The sequence below is a fragment of the Xiphophorus maculatus genome, chromosome 5, assembly GCF_002775205.1.
Source record: "Xiphophorus maculatus strain JP 163 A chromosome 5, X_maculatus-5.0-male, whole genome shotgun sequence".
In the NCBI taxonomy this organism is placed as follows: Eukaryota; Metazoa; Chordata; class Actinopteri; order Cyprinodontiformes; family Poeciliidae; genus Xiphophorus; species Xiphophorus maculatus.
In genome coordinates this window covers 2750533-2767661 of record NC_036447.1, presented here as the reverse complement: position 1 = coordinate 2767661, position 17129 = coordinate 2750533, and the positions used below count along the sequence as shown (strand labels likewise).

The 17129-nt window shown below is 43.5% G+C and overlaps 1 protein-coding gene across 4 annotated transcripts in view; it reads left to right on the top strand.

Moving 5' to 3' along the window:
- Positions 1 to 17129, top strand: part of bnc2 (basonuclin 2) — a 229097-nt gene that overhangs the window by 94112 nt on the left and 117856 nt on the right. For 3 of the 4 annotated variants that reach the window (XM_023333338.1, XM_023333337.1, XM_023333340.1), the window contains exon 3: positions 416 to 478. The exons of the other annotated variant lie outside the window; for it this stretch is intronic. In XM_023333338.1, coding sequence (XP_023189106.1) covers positions 416 to 478 — 63 coding nt within the window. The remainder of the gene's footprint in view (positions 1 to 415; positions 479 to 17129) is intronic. 4 annotated transcript variants of the gene reach the window in all.

The window sequence follows — 17129 nt, the reverse complement described above, 5'->3', positions numbered from 1 at the left end:
ATATTCGGAGCCCTAATTGACCCGCAACATGCGTGGCTCTGAATATCGACCCCTGCACGTTAGAAACTCCGCAGTTAAGCGCTTCCACGGGCCTAATTGGCTCATCAGGGATGTTTCCTCAGTAACACAGCAGCCGGAGGCCGCGTCCCTTTTGCTTTTTTTTTTGTTTTCCTCTCCGCTTAGTTTCGGAGAAAACGTGGGAACCAGCATCAGGCTTCAAGGGGCTCGTAAAAAAAAAAAAAAAATGCGCCTTCACCTCCAACCTGCGGATCTGGAGACGCCACCCAGGCGCGCAGCACATTTCCGTAAAAAAAAACCCCAAAAAGAATAAAATAAAATCAAAATTTAGTGCTTGTTTTGAGTCTAAAACTAAATCTAAAATAGAGTTTCCTTTTTTTTTTTTTTTTTTTGAAAGGGTGCAGTAACGCGGCTTCCTTTGAAGGGCGACAGGTCGACAATGGGCCGAGACCTGGAAGAGGTACAGAATTTACTCCTGTCTGCTTCCTTCAGACTCACACTGTGAAACACAGCAGCTCCACTTAATGCAAGCAGAGAAAATACAAAAGCAGAAAGAAAGAAATACAAAAGTTTTTAATGTAATTGCTATAATTTACTGCAAACTTCTCTGAGTGCATTTCTCACTTCAGCTGTTAAATTAATGGTAAAACAATTCACTTCTTTCTTGTCTGGAAACATTTTTATTTTGCTTATTTGAAAATAGTAGAAAAGTTGAAAATATTTGCCTAATTAAAATCAGAATATACTTATAATTTTAACCCGTTTCTTGCTCATATCAGCATTTTTTTAACTGCTTAGATTTTTGCCTGCTTTTGTTTTAAAAAACACCCCTTGACTTTCAGACCTCATTCGCTCCCACCTGTCTTTTCCTCCTTTAGTTGTCTTGTGTCACCATTTTTTCCTGCTACTCAGACGTGGGTTTTAGCCGCGTCTTGCTCCGCTTGCTGTGTGTTTTCTGAGTGAGAGCATTAATCGCTCTTTAGGGCGTGATGACAGACGTATTTGTGGAAAAGCTCTGCTTTGTTTTGTCTGAGGAAAGAAGCAAGGAGGATAATATCCTCTTCAGCACAGATCACAGTGCAAACTAATCTGCCTATTAACACCCTAATAGACTTATAGCTGCATGTCGGGGTGAGGGCGTGTGTGTGTGTGTGTGTGAGAGAGAGAGCAGCTTGTTTTACAGTGTTCGGTACAGGAGTGCTGCATGTTGCTTATGCATTGCTGTTTTCCTGCAGAGCTGGCCTCAGAAGGCAGTGATTTGATGCATATGTGCAGAATTATCCACACGGGGTGAACATGTGTGTGTGTGCGTGTGTGTGTGGTTACATTCGATTGTTATTATTTCCATGTCTGTCTTTGATGGGTCGTTGCACATGAAGCATATGGATGTCTATACGTGCGCGCATCTGGTGTCGAGGCGTTCGTGTCTCCGCTTCTGCCATTTATTTTTCTGAGTGGGTGGCTCAACAGTCAGATGCCAGTGGTGTGTGTGAGTGTGTGTGCGCGCATGCTGGAGGACGAGTGCGAGCGTGTGTGTTGGCTCAGGCTCCATGTGTGTGCGGGTGCGAGGTGAAGTGTCTCTTGGCTGGCCTGATGGAGAGCTGGAGGAGAGCAGAGGTGAAAGAGGAGATTTGCAGGAAAGACATGCACCACTTCCCCCATTACTACTCCTTCTTTTTCTTCTGTCTCTCACCGCTCCTTTTCTTCTTCTTCTTTTGCATCTCAAATACAAAAACCCCCAGAACTTAAATGCAAAATAAGCCTGGGATGAGGGTCCTCTCTGCAGAAAGAGAAATGATTCCTGTTCTGTTGTTTTTAAAAGCACATACTGACAGCAGTAAGGAAGCTGGTGACTGTTTGCTCTGGCACCTGATGGAGAAACGCCGTCTTAGCAGCATCGTCCATTTCTGCACCATTTGAATCTGAGTGCAAGATTCTCGTGTTCACACTGCAAAAACACAAAATCTTACCACATATTTCTGGTCTAGTTTGTGGTGCAAATATCTGTTCACATATGAAATAAGACAACACTAATTTAAGTTAGTAAAGTAGCATTTTATTAAGATATAAGACAATTAAAAAGTTCTAGTTCCACTGACAGATTATTTCACTTATAACAAAACATTTTTCCCATATTATAAGTGAAATAATCTGCCAGTGTAACCAAAACATTTTCATCAATATGAAATAAATTTTGACTTAAAGTAAGCTCCACAAGTTTGTTGTGTCATATTTCACTTGGTACGATTTTGTGTTTTTGCATATTTGAAGCAAAATGAAGCCAAATTAATTACCCACTATATTAAAATGCTGTACATTTACACCCCAAATATGTGATTATTTTATTATGTAAAGGATGAGTGAGTTCAAACTGTTCAAAAATAGAAGATATGAACTACAAAACAAGTTATGCTAGTGAGAGGTGCATCAAAAGATGAGCAGAGGTTCAAATCTGCATTTTAAATGATAAAAAATCAAAATTTGCTGAGAAATTTCTCAATTTTCAGCGTAGAAGTGCATCAACCAAGGCCACAAGCTGTTTGCACTAGAAACTCGATACTTGTTAAGATGTTGTGTTTTTGCAGTGCAGTATGTGTGCCCTATTAAGAAGCCACCAAGCTTAACGAAAGGATGCACAAAGTCCCATTCATGTGTGTTTAGCCAGGCACCAGCTACAGCTAAACTTTATCCAATAATTGCGCCATTGATGTCCTTCGTTTAAACTCCCATTAAAGAAGAAGAAGCATCTCTTCTTCTTGGGTAAATATCCTGATCATGTGCATTTTGGGGTCATGCTGCAGCCTCTGCAGTTGTGCAGCGATGCCCTGCGGGACGGGTGAGCGCTGACCCCGGCTCTGCGTGTGAGACCCGGGGGCAAACAGCGATCAATACGCATCATGTGAGCTTCGCTGCAGGGCTGCGTGTCAGCTGTTTCCTGTTTGTCCCAAGGAGAAGCGCCGCCGCAGCCGCCGAGATGCACAGATGCATTCCTGAGAGTCAGAAGCGTCGTCTCGGTCCCCTGCAGCAGCGTTGCATCGTCTGAGCTTCACTCCTGCAGCTTTCAGGAACAACGTTTGTTCTTTATGTAAAGATGCACCAATTAATCAGACTGTTTTACCTTTTGATCAGCTCTGATCGGTGATTGGTGTGTCAAAAACGGAAAAATCTGAAATTCTCCTAATCGTTAAATGCATCAAAGCTCAGAAATCCCAGCCTTTTCAGTCAATAAATGCATCATCCATGCAGCTTGTCTGATTGAAGCCTGGTGCGTTTTTCTCCTTTAGTAATCATAGCAATCATACATTTGACTAAAAAGTCATTTTCAAGACCCTGTACAGAAACAAAGATTAAAAATAACAACAATAGCAACTATAAACAATCAGGAAATATTACACATTAAAAGCAAAAAAGTTTTTTTTTAGTAATAGTGATAACAAACTTTATTACTATCAACATCACAATTTGATGCGCTGTACCAGATCATAGCTAATTTGTTTAACAGAAATGTGTATATAACACAATTATAAATAAAACAGAAACTATAACACATACAGTCCTGACATCATACAGTTAATGTTTACAAATCTAAGCAGTTTTTAACAATATGTTCAAGTTAGATTTGAAAACTACTCACATCAGGTTTTCTTAACCTTTGCAACAAACAATAAAACAATCAGAATCAGCAGCTGAGAGCAGAAAAGCCTGATTGGTGAATCTCTACTTCCAAAAATTCAATGTGAATCCATGAAGTGAGATTCAGACATGAATGCAGCTTTAATAAGGATAAGGTGGGTCATTTGCATCACATACCTTCTGCTGCTTTGCTGCAAAATATCTGACATATATTTTTTTATATTAGTATTGTCACAACTGCTGCCTTTCATTGTCATTTACATGTTCCTGATGTATTTTTCTTAATTCTGCTTACTTGTCTAATTTGACGTTTGCTGCTGCCTTTCTTGGCAGGTCCCTTGGTTGAAAGACGTCTTGATCTCAGTGGGTTTTTATCTGGTTAAATAAAGTTTTATTAATACTAATAATAATAATAATAATAATAACAAACCTCTTTCTGCTTCTTTTCCTCCTTCCCCTTAAATCAAAAACACAACATTCAGTCATTTGTCTCTGGGCAGTTTCCTGCATTCAGGAAAAGTTGCCGGTGTGAGGAGGAAGTGTGTGTTTGAAGAGGCAGCCGCTCAGGATGTCAACACCCCACCGCCAGCTAATGAGGGGACACACACACGCGCACACCCCCCCTCCCACACACACACTCTGAAATGGCAGGAATGCAGTAGCTGTCACCGGTTTGTGCGACTCGTTGCGGCGGCAGCAGCCCTGGTTCGGGTGAGCAGCCCACCGGCATGCTGGGTAATCCCAGATTAGAGGCGTTTCTCACGCCGGTCCATATGGCGGAGACATTGTCTCGGCCCGTCCTGCAGGCGGAGGAAGGTGACATTCGGTGTGACCTGCGCTAAGTGACAGGAACCCGGGCCATACTTTCACCGCAGCTTCTCCCTTTTCCTGTTATTCCTCAACTCCTGTTATGTTGTTTGGCTTGGAGCCGCGCCAGCGTAGCGGGCAAATCGACAGCCCACTATTTTTACATCCGTCTTTAAGGACCCCGTCTGCCGGCTCTGCCTGCCAATTTGCCCCATCAGCAGCGGCAACAAAGGGGAGCTCTCAAGGCAGCGAGCCTTTCATTTCTCTGCTGCCGGTGTGACTAATGTTGTCACTGCTATGTGAAAAAGCACTCAGCCTGGATTGCTATTATTATTGTTAAAACCATCATCATCATCATCATCAGGCTTGTTTATGGTTATGGATAATGATGGTAATTTTGTCCGGGCCTTGCAGTTGACTCTTTCTCCCAACATGCACTGCTGTGTGCGTTTCTAGACGCGGGGAAATTACTGAAGTTGTTGTTGAGGGGAAAATGGTTTTTCTATCAGGTAGCACAGCCGCAGCGGGAGGAATGGGGAACTTTGGTTCCGTCTCCTGCAGGGGCGCTGCCAGTGGGTGGGCTTTGGAGGTCACCCACATGTAATTTACAAGTCTTGCATGTTATATAACATTTTTAATGCATGAATGTAGAGAAAAGGACAAGTCTGGATAAATTAGAACATTGAGTTTTATATAAAAAAAATCCTAGATGCACCAATTTGACGTTTTATGGCCAGTACCAATTTAATTTTTTCTTAGTTTTTTAAGATTTCCTTGCTTCAAAAATTGGCCCAGTTACCCTGTAAGGGTAGATTTACTCCACAAGAATTAGACGTTTCTGATTTTAGTAAACTCTGAGTATAAAATTAAAGGTAGAGACGAACAAAGTGCATCTGGCATTTGCCAGATGCACTTTGTATTCATGCACTTTGTATTCATACATCTGTGAATGCATGTATGAATACATGCATACATTGCCAGCATACATGCATTTGTTTGACCGGGATACAAATGCACTAATTTTGACTTATTATATAGATTTTTATGCATTAAAAATTTTATTTATTTGTTTCTTCATACAAAAGTCCTGAGCCAGAACCTTTGTATTCATGTGTTTCTGGTGCGCCCGTATTTCTGATGCACAAGATTTCTTCTTCTTATTATTATTTAGAGCTGAGACTTTAACTCATTAATTTCAATTATTTAATTGATTACATAATTTTTTTTTTTTTTTACATACAACGGTCCCAGATGGAACTTTTTGATTTGCATGTTTCTGGTACGGCCTGTAAAACTGACGCACAAGCATCATCCTCTAACAACAGCAATGGCTAACAAAGCTGCTTCTCTTGGCCCACTGGGGGTTAATTTCTGCTTCAAAAAATGATCTGATCAGATACCAGATAAGACTGTTGTTGTGCTCAAGTGATGCTAAAAGGAGTTAGCCTGACAGTGAAGCTAATTAAGGCTAATTTAGCATCTCAAGGCTAACCATGTAGCAGCAGCGCAGACGTCCCCAGTGCTAACGTCAGCGTCCACAGTCCACATTTCTACAGATGGATTTTGAAACTCTGGAAAGCTGAATGGCTTAAATAGCATTTTGCTCCAATCTGATGGTTGAATAACATAAATAAGAGATAAATATCATAAATATCTGTTGTGGCATTCATATGTCTATTTATTCAATAAGTTAGCAGCAAAAGATGTTGCTTATTTTGTTATGATTAAAATGCACACAATTAATTACAGACCTGATGTATCTTAGCTGCTGCTGCATGCTGCCCAGTGTGTGTTAATAATGGTGCAGTTGTGTGTGTGTGTGCGTGTGCGTGTGTGTGTGTGTGTGTATTTACTTATATATAATACATAAAGTGGACCACATTTACTGCAATATAAATGCAAAATGTTACTTTGCACAATCGGATGCAGAACACAATGAAAACACAAAATCTCCCCAAATATTTTTGTCTGGTTTCTTGTGCAAATCTTAGTGCACTTAGAATTAAACAAAACTAAATTAGGAATAACATTTTAGCAAGAATTATGAGCTGTTTTAGGTCAGTTTGTCTTAAATATTGATTTTAAAAAAGTACTAGTCCCTCTGGAAGATTGTTTTATTAAATTTCTTGTTATAAATGAAACAATCTGCCAGGTTAAATAGTCATTTTTTATATAAATATTTAGGAAATATTGATTTAAGACAAACTTTTATGTCTTGCTGAAATGTTACTTGTGAGTTAGTTTTGTCTTATTTTAAGTGCAGTAAGATATTTTCACTATAGACCAAAAATACTTGGTATGAGTTTGTATTTTTGCACTGAACAAATCAGACGTTCAAACATAACCTGGCAGTTTTAATAAAGTGAACCAGAATTTCTGTTCTGACTCGGCTCTGAATATTTCTGGGCCTTCTTGCCAAGCTTTTCCTGATTTGTTTTAATGTGTTCGTGGAGGAGGAGGGGAAGGCGATGGCGGCTACTCTGCTCCTCGCCCTCTCCTGTTGGCGGCCATGTTTTATTCTGCGCCTATCTCTCCCCGCTCCGCTCGGCCCGGCTCTGTTCTGCTTCCAGTCTGCCGCGGGGATCTGATTGCTGGAGGCCCAGGGAGGATTTTAGGGTGGTTCTGGAGAAAGGGAGGCTAGTGGTACAGGCTGTGGTTGGCGGCGAGCCAAAGTACACACGCGTGCACGCGCACACATCAACAGCACATGCTCACTTAAACACATCCAGTCCCTTCAGGTACAGATACACTTTTTCCTGTTCTTTTCCTCAGAATGAGCAACAAGTTCCTTTAAATCTGCAAACTTCAGCCTGCACTCATTAGCCTGCTACTTTCTGTTGTGAGCAAAGTGTTAAAGCCACATGTGTTAGCATTTGTTTGTGTGCTCTGCTGACTTTGTAAAGATGTTGGATTAATAACATTTAATGGCCACTGTTAAATGCAGCTGCCCTGGCATCCCACAGCTTGTGCTTTTTTTTTTTTTTTCTGGCAAGCTTTTGTCTTTGTAGGTATTTGTGTGTTTGCAGGCAAAGGAGAAAAATATCACTGAGTGTGTGTGTAGACCTCACCTCGCTGTGTCAAACTACTACAAGGGTTTAAACCGTTTCAGCATTTCCCATCATGTGATTGTTACGGTTTAAGTCATTAAAATGAAATAGAAAGTCGCCCCTCCCCCACCTGCTGCTCAGCTGGCTGCTACTCTTTTCTGTTGCTTAGTAAAGGGGTCACATAGGGTGGTCAGGTGTGTGTGGGTGGCAAAACACAACCTGAAACAAGGACAGAAAGTGAGGGATTTTATGATAGAATCATTAATTATTGAAAGTGGGATTTCATTTATACCAAAAAAGTCATATAACTCATCTATAAATTAATATATTTTTTAATAAATCAATAAGAAATTTGATTTTCTTTTTAATCAGTGATTCTGCTGGGTTAGGTAATGGCCCCCCTTACACCCACCTTAGTGACGCCACTGCATAGAAGAATCGAATAGAAACCGACTTTATTGTCCCACAAAGTGGAAATTCAGATGAAACGGCAGAATCAGGTTGAAAGGTTCACACACAAAAAACAATCTGTAAAAAACAAGATTAACAATAGCAACAGAAATACTGATAATAATACTGACTGACGAAACAACAAAATACTGTGCAGTTATTATACATAAAATTATTAGACTCCTAATGATGGGAAACTGAGTCGGATTATTTTTCCAAAATGTGCCTCGTGTTCCGGTGTTGAGCATCGAAACAGACAGAATATTTACCATTCAGTGTGTCAGAGCAGAAAAACAGATGTGCAGCTTATTTTTCAGCTATTTTTAAAATATTTCTGGTTCTAATAAAAACCCAGGAAGTAACAGTGTGGCTGCTATATGAGCGAGAATCAACAAAACAACAATATTTATCAAGAGTTCATTTGTTTGTGTTTTAAAATCTGAAACACTGAGCTGTAGTAATCAGTATGTTACATCATTCTACAGCAGTACCAATAAAAATAAAGGCAATTATGTCATGTTAGGCTTTTTTTATACATGTATCTGTACAAAATATCGATTTTTACTCCCGGTGGGTAGTTTTTGTCATGAAGCACATGTGTGACGTTTTGCTGCTAGAGCGCTGCTGATTTAAAGGGATCCACCATCAGCAGGTTGCTGCTCAACCTGAATCCAGTCTGAACGGATCAACCGTTTAAAACGTTTAAAACAATAAACACCCCAGTAAGCCCCCACAGTCAGACGTGGCTTCATGCATGTGTCGTTGTTTACCTCTCTGTGACATTACCTGTTCATCCATGGTGACAGTTTGGGGCCCAAACAGCAGAACAAAGTGAGAACTCCTGTTTGAAATAAGCAGAAGTTGTGTGAGTTAAAAGCAGGCGGCGCGTCGGCGTTGTTCCCCCCCCTCACAAACTCGTTGCCACGCGTCCACACTCGATTTCTTTGTGCTGATGTTTTCTCCGTTAATGGCCCGAGCTGCATCCTCCTCTGTCGGGAAACACACTCCGACATAAGTGCTTTTGTCCGCTGTGACTCTGACTGGCATTTAATATTTCATGGCATTTAATCCATTTGATATGTTTTTCTCCAAACACACAAAAGATACGCAGCCTTTGTTTGCTTCATCCAGGCCATTATTTCACACTTTTAGATGTGTAAAAGGACGACAAGAAAGCAGCTTCTGCTGCATCATTGGAGGCATAAAGTCAGGGCTGGGTTGTTGCTAAAATATGTGCTCATTACCGTAAAACTCAGCGCCCCCTCCCTCTCCGTCTCGGCGCTTAGCCTCACATTTCCAACCATTTCAAACCTGCAGGACGTCCCAGTTGTTCCTGCTGATGGGAGCCTGAGCAAAGAGAAAACCTGGCTCTGTACCACCGCTAATTATTGTTATGAAAAGAAAAATGATCAAATCTAAGTGTGTTACTATTGCAACAAGAGAAAAAAAGCAACAAATGGTGTTCAAAATAGGGGATGGGGGCCATTTGTGGCCCCTGAACTGATTTTTGTGGCCCACCCAACAACAAAAATTACACATATTAGGACAAAACCACAACTTTTAAATTAAAATCTGCTCACAAAAATGCTAAATGCTTTTCCAATCTTTATGGTTTTCTTCTATTTTCATGGTAACTAGGACTTTAAATTACAACTTGATGCACCCAAATTTGCTTTTAGTTGCTGTATTAATACATGACTAAATACGGTAAGTGTTACCAAATGAAAACTGTTTTTACTAAAGAGCTAAATAGATTAAATATCCTATTTAATCTAGGCTTAATATTTAATATTTTAGGCTTGATTTTCTTCAATCAAGCCTAAAATATAACTGGATGCTGTCATGCTGAGGTCTAACTTCTTAGCCCACATGCAGAACAACACCAGAAGCCGAGATTGATTAAAGAGATTTATTACAACCAAAGGGAAGGGGGAAAAAAAACAGATAAACAATCCGGGAGCGCTTGGGACTGGATCTCAGGTCAGCTAGGGAAGAAACAGACGGTAAGTTTGGGGTCGAGGAAATTTGGAGATGGCGCTGACTGAGAGCTTACCTCCGATCGGGAGGAGAAAGGACTGGGGGGAAAAACCTGGGAATTCCGGAGTCTGTTTTGAGGCGCGGAGGGCTGCGGGCTGCGGCGGCGTTGGAGGACGGACAGGTAAGTCTGAACTGTTCTGCCAGAAGCAGGCTGCCGAGCTGTAGGTTCGGAGGGGTCCTGGGCTGGATCTATCTTCAGCACGTCTCAGGTCAATCAGCTGAAAAAGGTCAGAGACACAGATGGATCAGAATTCAGGAAGCAAACAGGAAGAGTAGAGCTGGAGTGAGCCGGTACCATAACTAGCTAACAATCTGGCAGGGAAGTGTCAGCAGCCTCCTCCAGTTATACAGCTCCTGATGGCAGAATGGTTTCAGGTGCGTGGTTCAGGAGACGCCCTCAGATGGAACAAGGCCTCCAGCGCCCTCTGGTGGATGAACAGCTCCGGATCCCAACAGTACCCCCCCCTCAACGACCGCCACCTGGCGGTCCAACCGAGGAAGGCAGGGAGGAACGATAATCAGAAATCAAAGAAGGATCTAAAATAAAAGAACCCGGAACCCACATCCGATCCTCCGGACCGTAGCCCTCCCAGTCGACCAGGTACCGCCAACCCCGGCCCTGTCGACGGGAGTCCACGATCCGGCGGACGGTGTAAGCAGGATGCCCATCAATCTCCCGGGGGGGTGGAGGGGGCCCGGACGGAGGGCACAGCGAGCTGGTCAGAACAGGCTTGATCTGCGAGACGTGGAACGTGGGGTGGATACGGAGAGAAGAAGGCAGATGTAACCGGACAGCAGTAGAACTGATGACGGACTCGATCTTGTATGGGCCAATAAAACGAGGAGACAACTTCTTGGTCATGGATTTCAGTGGGATGTTCCTGGTGGACAACCAAACTTGCTGACCAGGTGCGTAGTCAGGAGCAGGACGTCTCCTCCGATCAGCAAAACGGCGGTTCCGTTCAGAAGAACGATTTAGTGCTGTGACAGTGTTCCGCCAAATGGAACGACAGCGGCGAATGTGGTGCTGGACCGATGTAACGGCAAGCTCCTTCTCATCCGCCGGAAACAATGGAGGCTGGTACCCTAAGGAGACCTCAAAAGGAGAGAGACCGGTAGCTGATGAGACGTGAGCGTTGTGTGCATACTCAGCCCAATGCAGGAACTGGCTCCAGTCAGTGGGGTTGGTGGAGGTGAGGCATCTCAGTGTAGACTCGAGCTCTTGATTCATGCGCTCGGTTTGTCCGTTCGACTGAGGGTGATAACCAGAAGATAGACAGACTTTAGCTTCCAAGGCGGCACAAAAGTGTTTCCATACCTGAGCGGTGAATTGAGGTCCTCTGTCTGATAGGATCTCCTGCGGAATGCCATGCAGTTTGAAAACGTGTTTAACCAAGAGCTGAGCGGTCTGCAGAGACGTGGGCAGTTTTCTTAGCGGAATGAGGTGGCAGGCTTTGGAAAAGCGATCAACCACAGTGAAAATGGTGGTCATTCCTTTGGATACAGGTAACCCAGTAACAAAATCAATTGCAATGTGCGACCAGGGTCGTTTGGGGATGGGCAGAGGTTGAAGCAGACCAGAAGGGGGCTGATGAGACGATTTGTTTCGGGCACAAACTGAGCAGGCCAAGACAAACTCTTTAACATCTTTGTGTAGTGATGGCCACCAAAAACGACGGGAAATTAAGGCTATGGTTCTACTGGTTCCAGGATGGGCTGAGAATTTTGTTGTATGCATCCAATTAATTAACCTAGCTCTGACTGAAGATGGAACATACGTACGGTTGGGCGGCCCAGTACCAGGATCCGGCTCGGACAACAGTGCGTGTTCTATGATGTCGGAAACCTCCCAGGAAACTGACGCAACTGTACAACTGGGGGGCAGAACATTGGCTGGTGTCTCAGACTCTTCAGTGGAGTAGAGTCGGGACAGAGCGTCAGGTTTAATGTTTTTGGACCCAGGTCGGTACGTGATGGACAGGTTGAAACGGGAAAAGAAAAGAGACCAGCGGGACTGACGGGGATTGTGTCTTTTGGCGGATTGAAGGTACGACAGATTCTTATGGTCTGTCCAGACCAAAATGGGATGCTCTGCGCCCTCCAGCCAATGTCTCCATTCCTCCAAGGCTAATTTGATGGCGAGAAGTTCTCTGTCTCCAACATCGTAGTTCCTTTCAGCAGGGGAGAGTCTACGAGAGAAAAAGGCACAGGGGTGAGTCTTTTGGTCAGATTCGGAACGCTGAGAAAGCACAGCTCCGACTCCTGAGTCCGAAGCGTCAACCTCTAGGATGAACTGTTTCGTGATGTCCGGCTGAATGAGGATAGGAGCATTAGCAAACCGAGTCTTCAGCTTTTTAAAAGCCGTTTCTGCTTCGGGGGACCAGTGGAAGGATCTCTTAACTGAGGTTAAAGCAGTCAAGGGTTGGGCTGTCTGACTATAGTTCCTGATGAACCTCCGATAGAAATTAGCAAACCCCAGAAATCGTTGAAGTTGTTTTCTATTCTCTGGGGTAGGCCAGTCTAGAACAGCTTTGATCTTCTCCTCCGATGGTCTTACCTGTCCGCCCTCGAGCACGAATCCCAGGAAGGTGACTGATGGGCGGTGAAATTCGCACTTCTCAGCCTTTACAAACAATTTATTCTCCAGCAGTCGCTGGAGAACAAATCTTACATGTCTCTTATGTTCTGACAGAGTCCTGGAATAGATCAATATGTCATCAAGATAAACAAAAACGAAAATGTTCAAAAAATCTCTCAAAACGTCATTAACTAAGGCTTGGAAACAGGCAGGTGCGTTTGACAGGCCGAAAGGCATCACTAAATATTCGAAATGGCCCAGAGGTGTCTTAAAGGCGGTTTTCCACTCATCACCCTCCCGGATCCTGAGAAGGTGATAAGCGTTTCTTAGATCTAATTTAGTGAAGACAGTAGCTTCCTGAACCGGTTCAAACGCTGAAGCTAGGAGAGGTAGCGGGTACTTATTCTTGATGGTGATCTGATTTAACCCCCGGTAATCTATACAGGGTCGAAGGGAACCATCTTTTTTGCCCACGAAGAAAAACCCCGCCCCGAGCGGAGAAGACGAGGGGCGAATTATTCCTGCGGCTAGTGACTCATTAATGTATGTCTCCATACTTTCCCTTTCAGGTTTGGAGATATTATACAGCCGACTGTTGGGCAGAGGCGCTCCAGGTAGGAGATCTATGGCGCAGTCATATGGGCGATGCGGAGGTAGAGTGAGAGCACTAGCCTTACTGAACACAGGGGCTAAGTCATGGTAGTCTGGAGGGAGAGTAGCGAGATCGGGTGGGTCCGCCTCCTGCCGGTTTGCCGGTGACTGACCCGTCGGCACGGCAGAGCGGAGACAGGTGGAGTGACAGGAAATAGACCAGGATTCAATATGCCTCTTAGACCAATTTATTCTGGGGTTATGAAGAAAAAGCCAATCGAAGCCCAGGACAACAGGTGAGTTGGCAGCCGGGAAGACAAAAAATGATAATGTTTCACGATGGTTACCTGAAACCAGGAAATCCAACGGCTTAGTTTGGTGTGTGATGTCAGGTAGTTCCTTGCCGTCTAACGCTGCAACTCTGAGGGGTGTGGCTAACGGATAGGTCTCTATGTCTAGTTGCCGGACTAAGTTTGAATCGATTAAATTTTTCTCACAACCAGAATCTATCATGGCGGATAACGTCAATGATTGATCATCAGTGAACAGTGTAGCTGGTAGCAGCAGACGAGGAGAATTTCCAGACTGTAGATGGTCCGCCAGTCTCCTCATTTCCTCTGGCGGACCACGGCTTTTGCCTTGGAGGGGCAGGTGGAGATGCGATGTCCAGATTCACCGCAGTACAGACAGAGGTTCTCTTTGAACCTTCTTAGTCTTTCTTCCGGGGAAAGCCGAGTACTCCCGATCTGCATCGGCTCCGTTTCGGCTGGTTCTGAAGATGGAAAAGCAGAATTACTGGTTTTGTCAGAACATGATCTCACAAACGGGTGGCAACTCTTGGCTCTTTCCCTATTTCTGGAGCGTAGCCTATTATCCAACCGGATGGTGAGGTTTATCAGTTCCTCCAGGGTCTTAGGCTCATCTAAAACCGCTAACTCATCCTTTATCGAGTCGTTTAATGCATGGAAATATGCGCTTTTGAGAGCCGTCTGTCCCCAACCTGAAGCTGCTGCCTTAATCCTGAAGTCTATAGCAAACTCAGCCACCGATCTTCTGCCCTGTTTCAGTTCTAGCAGACTTCGGGAATCCGATGTTTTATCTGTATCCTGGTTAAAAGCCTGCTTAAACTCATCCAAAAAGTCATCAAACGAGTATCCGTAATCTGCGGAGTTGGGAAATCTAGCCTCGGCCCATTCTAGCGCTTTTCCTGATAGATGTGACAAAATGAAAGAAATCTTTCTTCCATCATGGAGGAAGCTCTGAGGGGAATGATTGAAGATAATGGTACACTGAAACAAAAATCCTCTACACTTGCTGACTTCTCCAGAAAATCTTTCAGGCAGGGACGGACGGAAATCTGAAACTGTAGAGCGAACCGAATCCACAGACCTGGAAGTAGATTGTGGATCCGGAACTGGAGCGGGTGCTGGGGCGACCGCAGAAGCCTGTGAGCTAGTTCCTTGCAAATAACTTGCAATCTCCTCTAATCGGCGGTTTGTTTCCGCTTGACGATTGTTTAACTCTCGCAACGCGGCGTCATGGTTCTGAATGAGAGTGTGCTGTTGTTCCAAGGTTTTCCGGAGTGTTTCCGCAGGGCTAGGTTGTTGGCCAGATTGTTCTGTCATGCTGAGGTCTAACTTCTTAGCCCACATGCAGAACAACACCAGAAGCCGAGATTGATTAAAGAGATTTATTACAACCAAAGGGAAGGGGGAAAAAAAACAGATAAACAATCCGGGAGCGCTTGGGACTGGATCTCAGGTCAGCTAGGGAAGAAACAGACGGTAAGTTTGGGGTCGAGGAAATTTGGAGATGGCGCTGACTGAGAGCTTACCTCCGATCGGGAGGAGAAAGGACTGGGGGGAAAAACCTGGGAATTCCGGAGTCTGTTTTGAGGCGCGGAGGGCTGCGGGCTGCGGCGGCGTTGGAGGACGGACAGGTAAGTCTGAACTGTTCTGCCAGAAGCAGGCTGCCGAGCTGTAGGTTCGGAGGGGTCCTGGGCTGGATCTATCTTCAGCACGTCTCAGGTCAATCAGCTGAAAAAGGTCAGAGACACAGATGGATCAGAATTCAGGAAGCAAACAGGAAGAGTAGAGCTGGAGTGAGCCGGTACCATAACTAGCTAACAATCTGGCAGGGAAGTGTCAGCAGCCTCCTCCAGTTATACAGCTCCTGATGGCAGAATGGTTTCAGGTGCGTGGTTCAGGAGACGCCCTCAGATGGAACAAGGCCTCCAGCGCCCTCTGGTGGATGAACAGCTCCGGATCCCAACAGATGCTTCTCACATAACAAGCAAAAAACATTTGCAGTTTTGGAATTATGATCCTAATCCTACAAAAAAAATGTGATACTTGATTTAATTTAAATAGTTAAGTATTGTTGAGTAGAAAAAATAAACATTTTTGGTGGTTTTAGTTTTTTAAAAAGTTTTTTTTTCCCCTCAAAAACTTTTATAATTTATTTTGGACCATTTGTCAACAAGTTTGAGCCCCAATGTCATAAAGTTTACTTTGATGCGTTTTGATATTATTTAATATTTTCTATAACTATGCTGCCATTTTGGAACTATGTAAAAATATCTTTGTTTTGATCATCTGCTGGTGATACGATGTATAAAATGGAACCATGTAAACTAAACACTGTAAAACAGATTGATTTAAACTTGTATTGGACGTAAAAAACTTTTTGTACCTTTAAAAACTCGTTTTTGCTCTGATTCTGACCAGCATTTTTGTTCCGACGTGAACAAACCCGGTTCAGTTCTTTCCTCCCAGCTCGGCTGCCATAACAGCAAACTTTACAGTAACAAGTCACTGAATGCTTCTGTAAGTCTCACCTTTCTCCACATGATCAGTTTCCCTACAGTCTAAATGTAATTCTGAACCCACCGGTGTCAGTCTGCCGCCAGAGTCAAACGCGCTTCTTCATTTTGCTCAGACACAAAGAAAAACAACAGCAGAGGCTGTTACAGTTAAACATGCAGGAGCAGTTTAATGATTTACTGTGATCTAAGGTCATCAATGGATGTTTTCTACTCATAGAATAATAATAATATAATTAAATCTGAAGTAAAGGAAAGCAAATACTATTTTACTCGAGTAATTTCCTGGATGGCTACTTTTTACTTTTGCTTGAGTGAAAATATGTTTAATTTGTGCTACTCTGACTAGAGTACAACTTTTGGTTAGGTATTGTATCGTTTATCGTGTACATTTTCTTATAAGATTTTTAATTTATCATTGTTACAATAAATTTCAGTTAATGATGTTTTAAAAAAACAAAACTCTCTGGATTGTCAGGATTGTTAGTTTTACTATTTTCTCCACTGTTTGTTCAATAATCTGCCGATATGCAGTTTCTGTGCGCAGCTTAGTGGTGAGAATCACTTCTTTATCTGTCCTACAGAAGCTTATTGCACCCAGAGGAATGTTTTCTAGAGCAGACATTGTGTTTGTGGTGCTGTGTCACCTAAAAAAGACGTAATAAGCAACAAGGTATTATCGTCACTTTAATCGTTATCACAACAGTAACGCAAAATATTGTGATAAAACTTAACTCCAGACAGAGACCCGCCTCTGGTTCTGAGGAAGATGAGGAGAAGCAACCGAGGAGGCGTCTCTCTTTGGAGATCAATGGGTAATAGTCTGAAGTCGCAGAGGCGATTAGAGGCGTCGACTTGCCTGTGTTGTAAATGCTGTCAGATCTGTTAAAGGAAGCCTAATACCTCTCAGGTTGAAAGCTGTAATAACATCAACTGTAACCGAATCCGCGGGGAAGTGCAAGTCTGTCTGCGTTTGTGTGAGTGAGTGGAAAAACAACGGGAGGAAGGAGAAAGAGTTTCATTTTGTGTGCGTTACACCAGGTGTGTGTGTGTGTTCAGGTGTGTGTGTGTTCAGGTGGGCGATGTGCCGCGGGGTTCGCTGCCGGCTCTTCCTCTCCGGCCACCAGACGCCTGTCACTGGCATGGA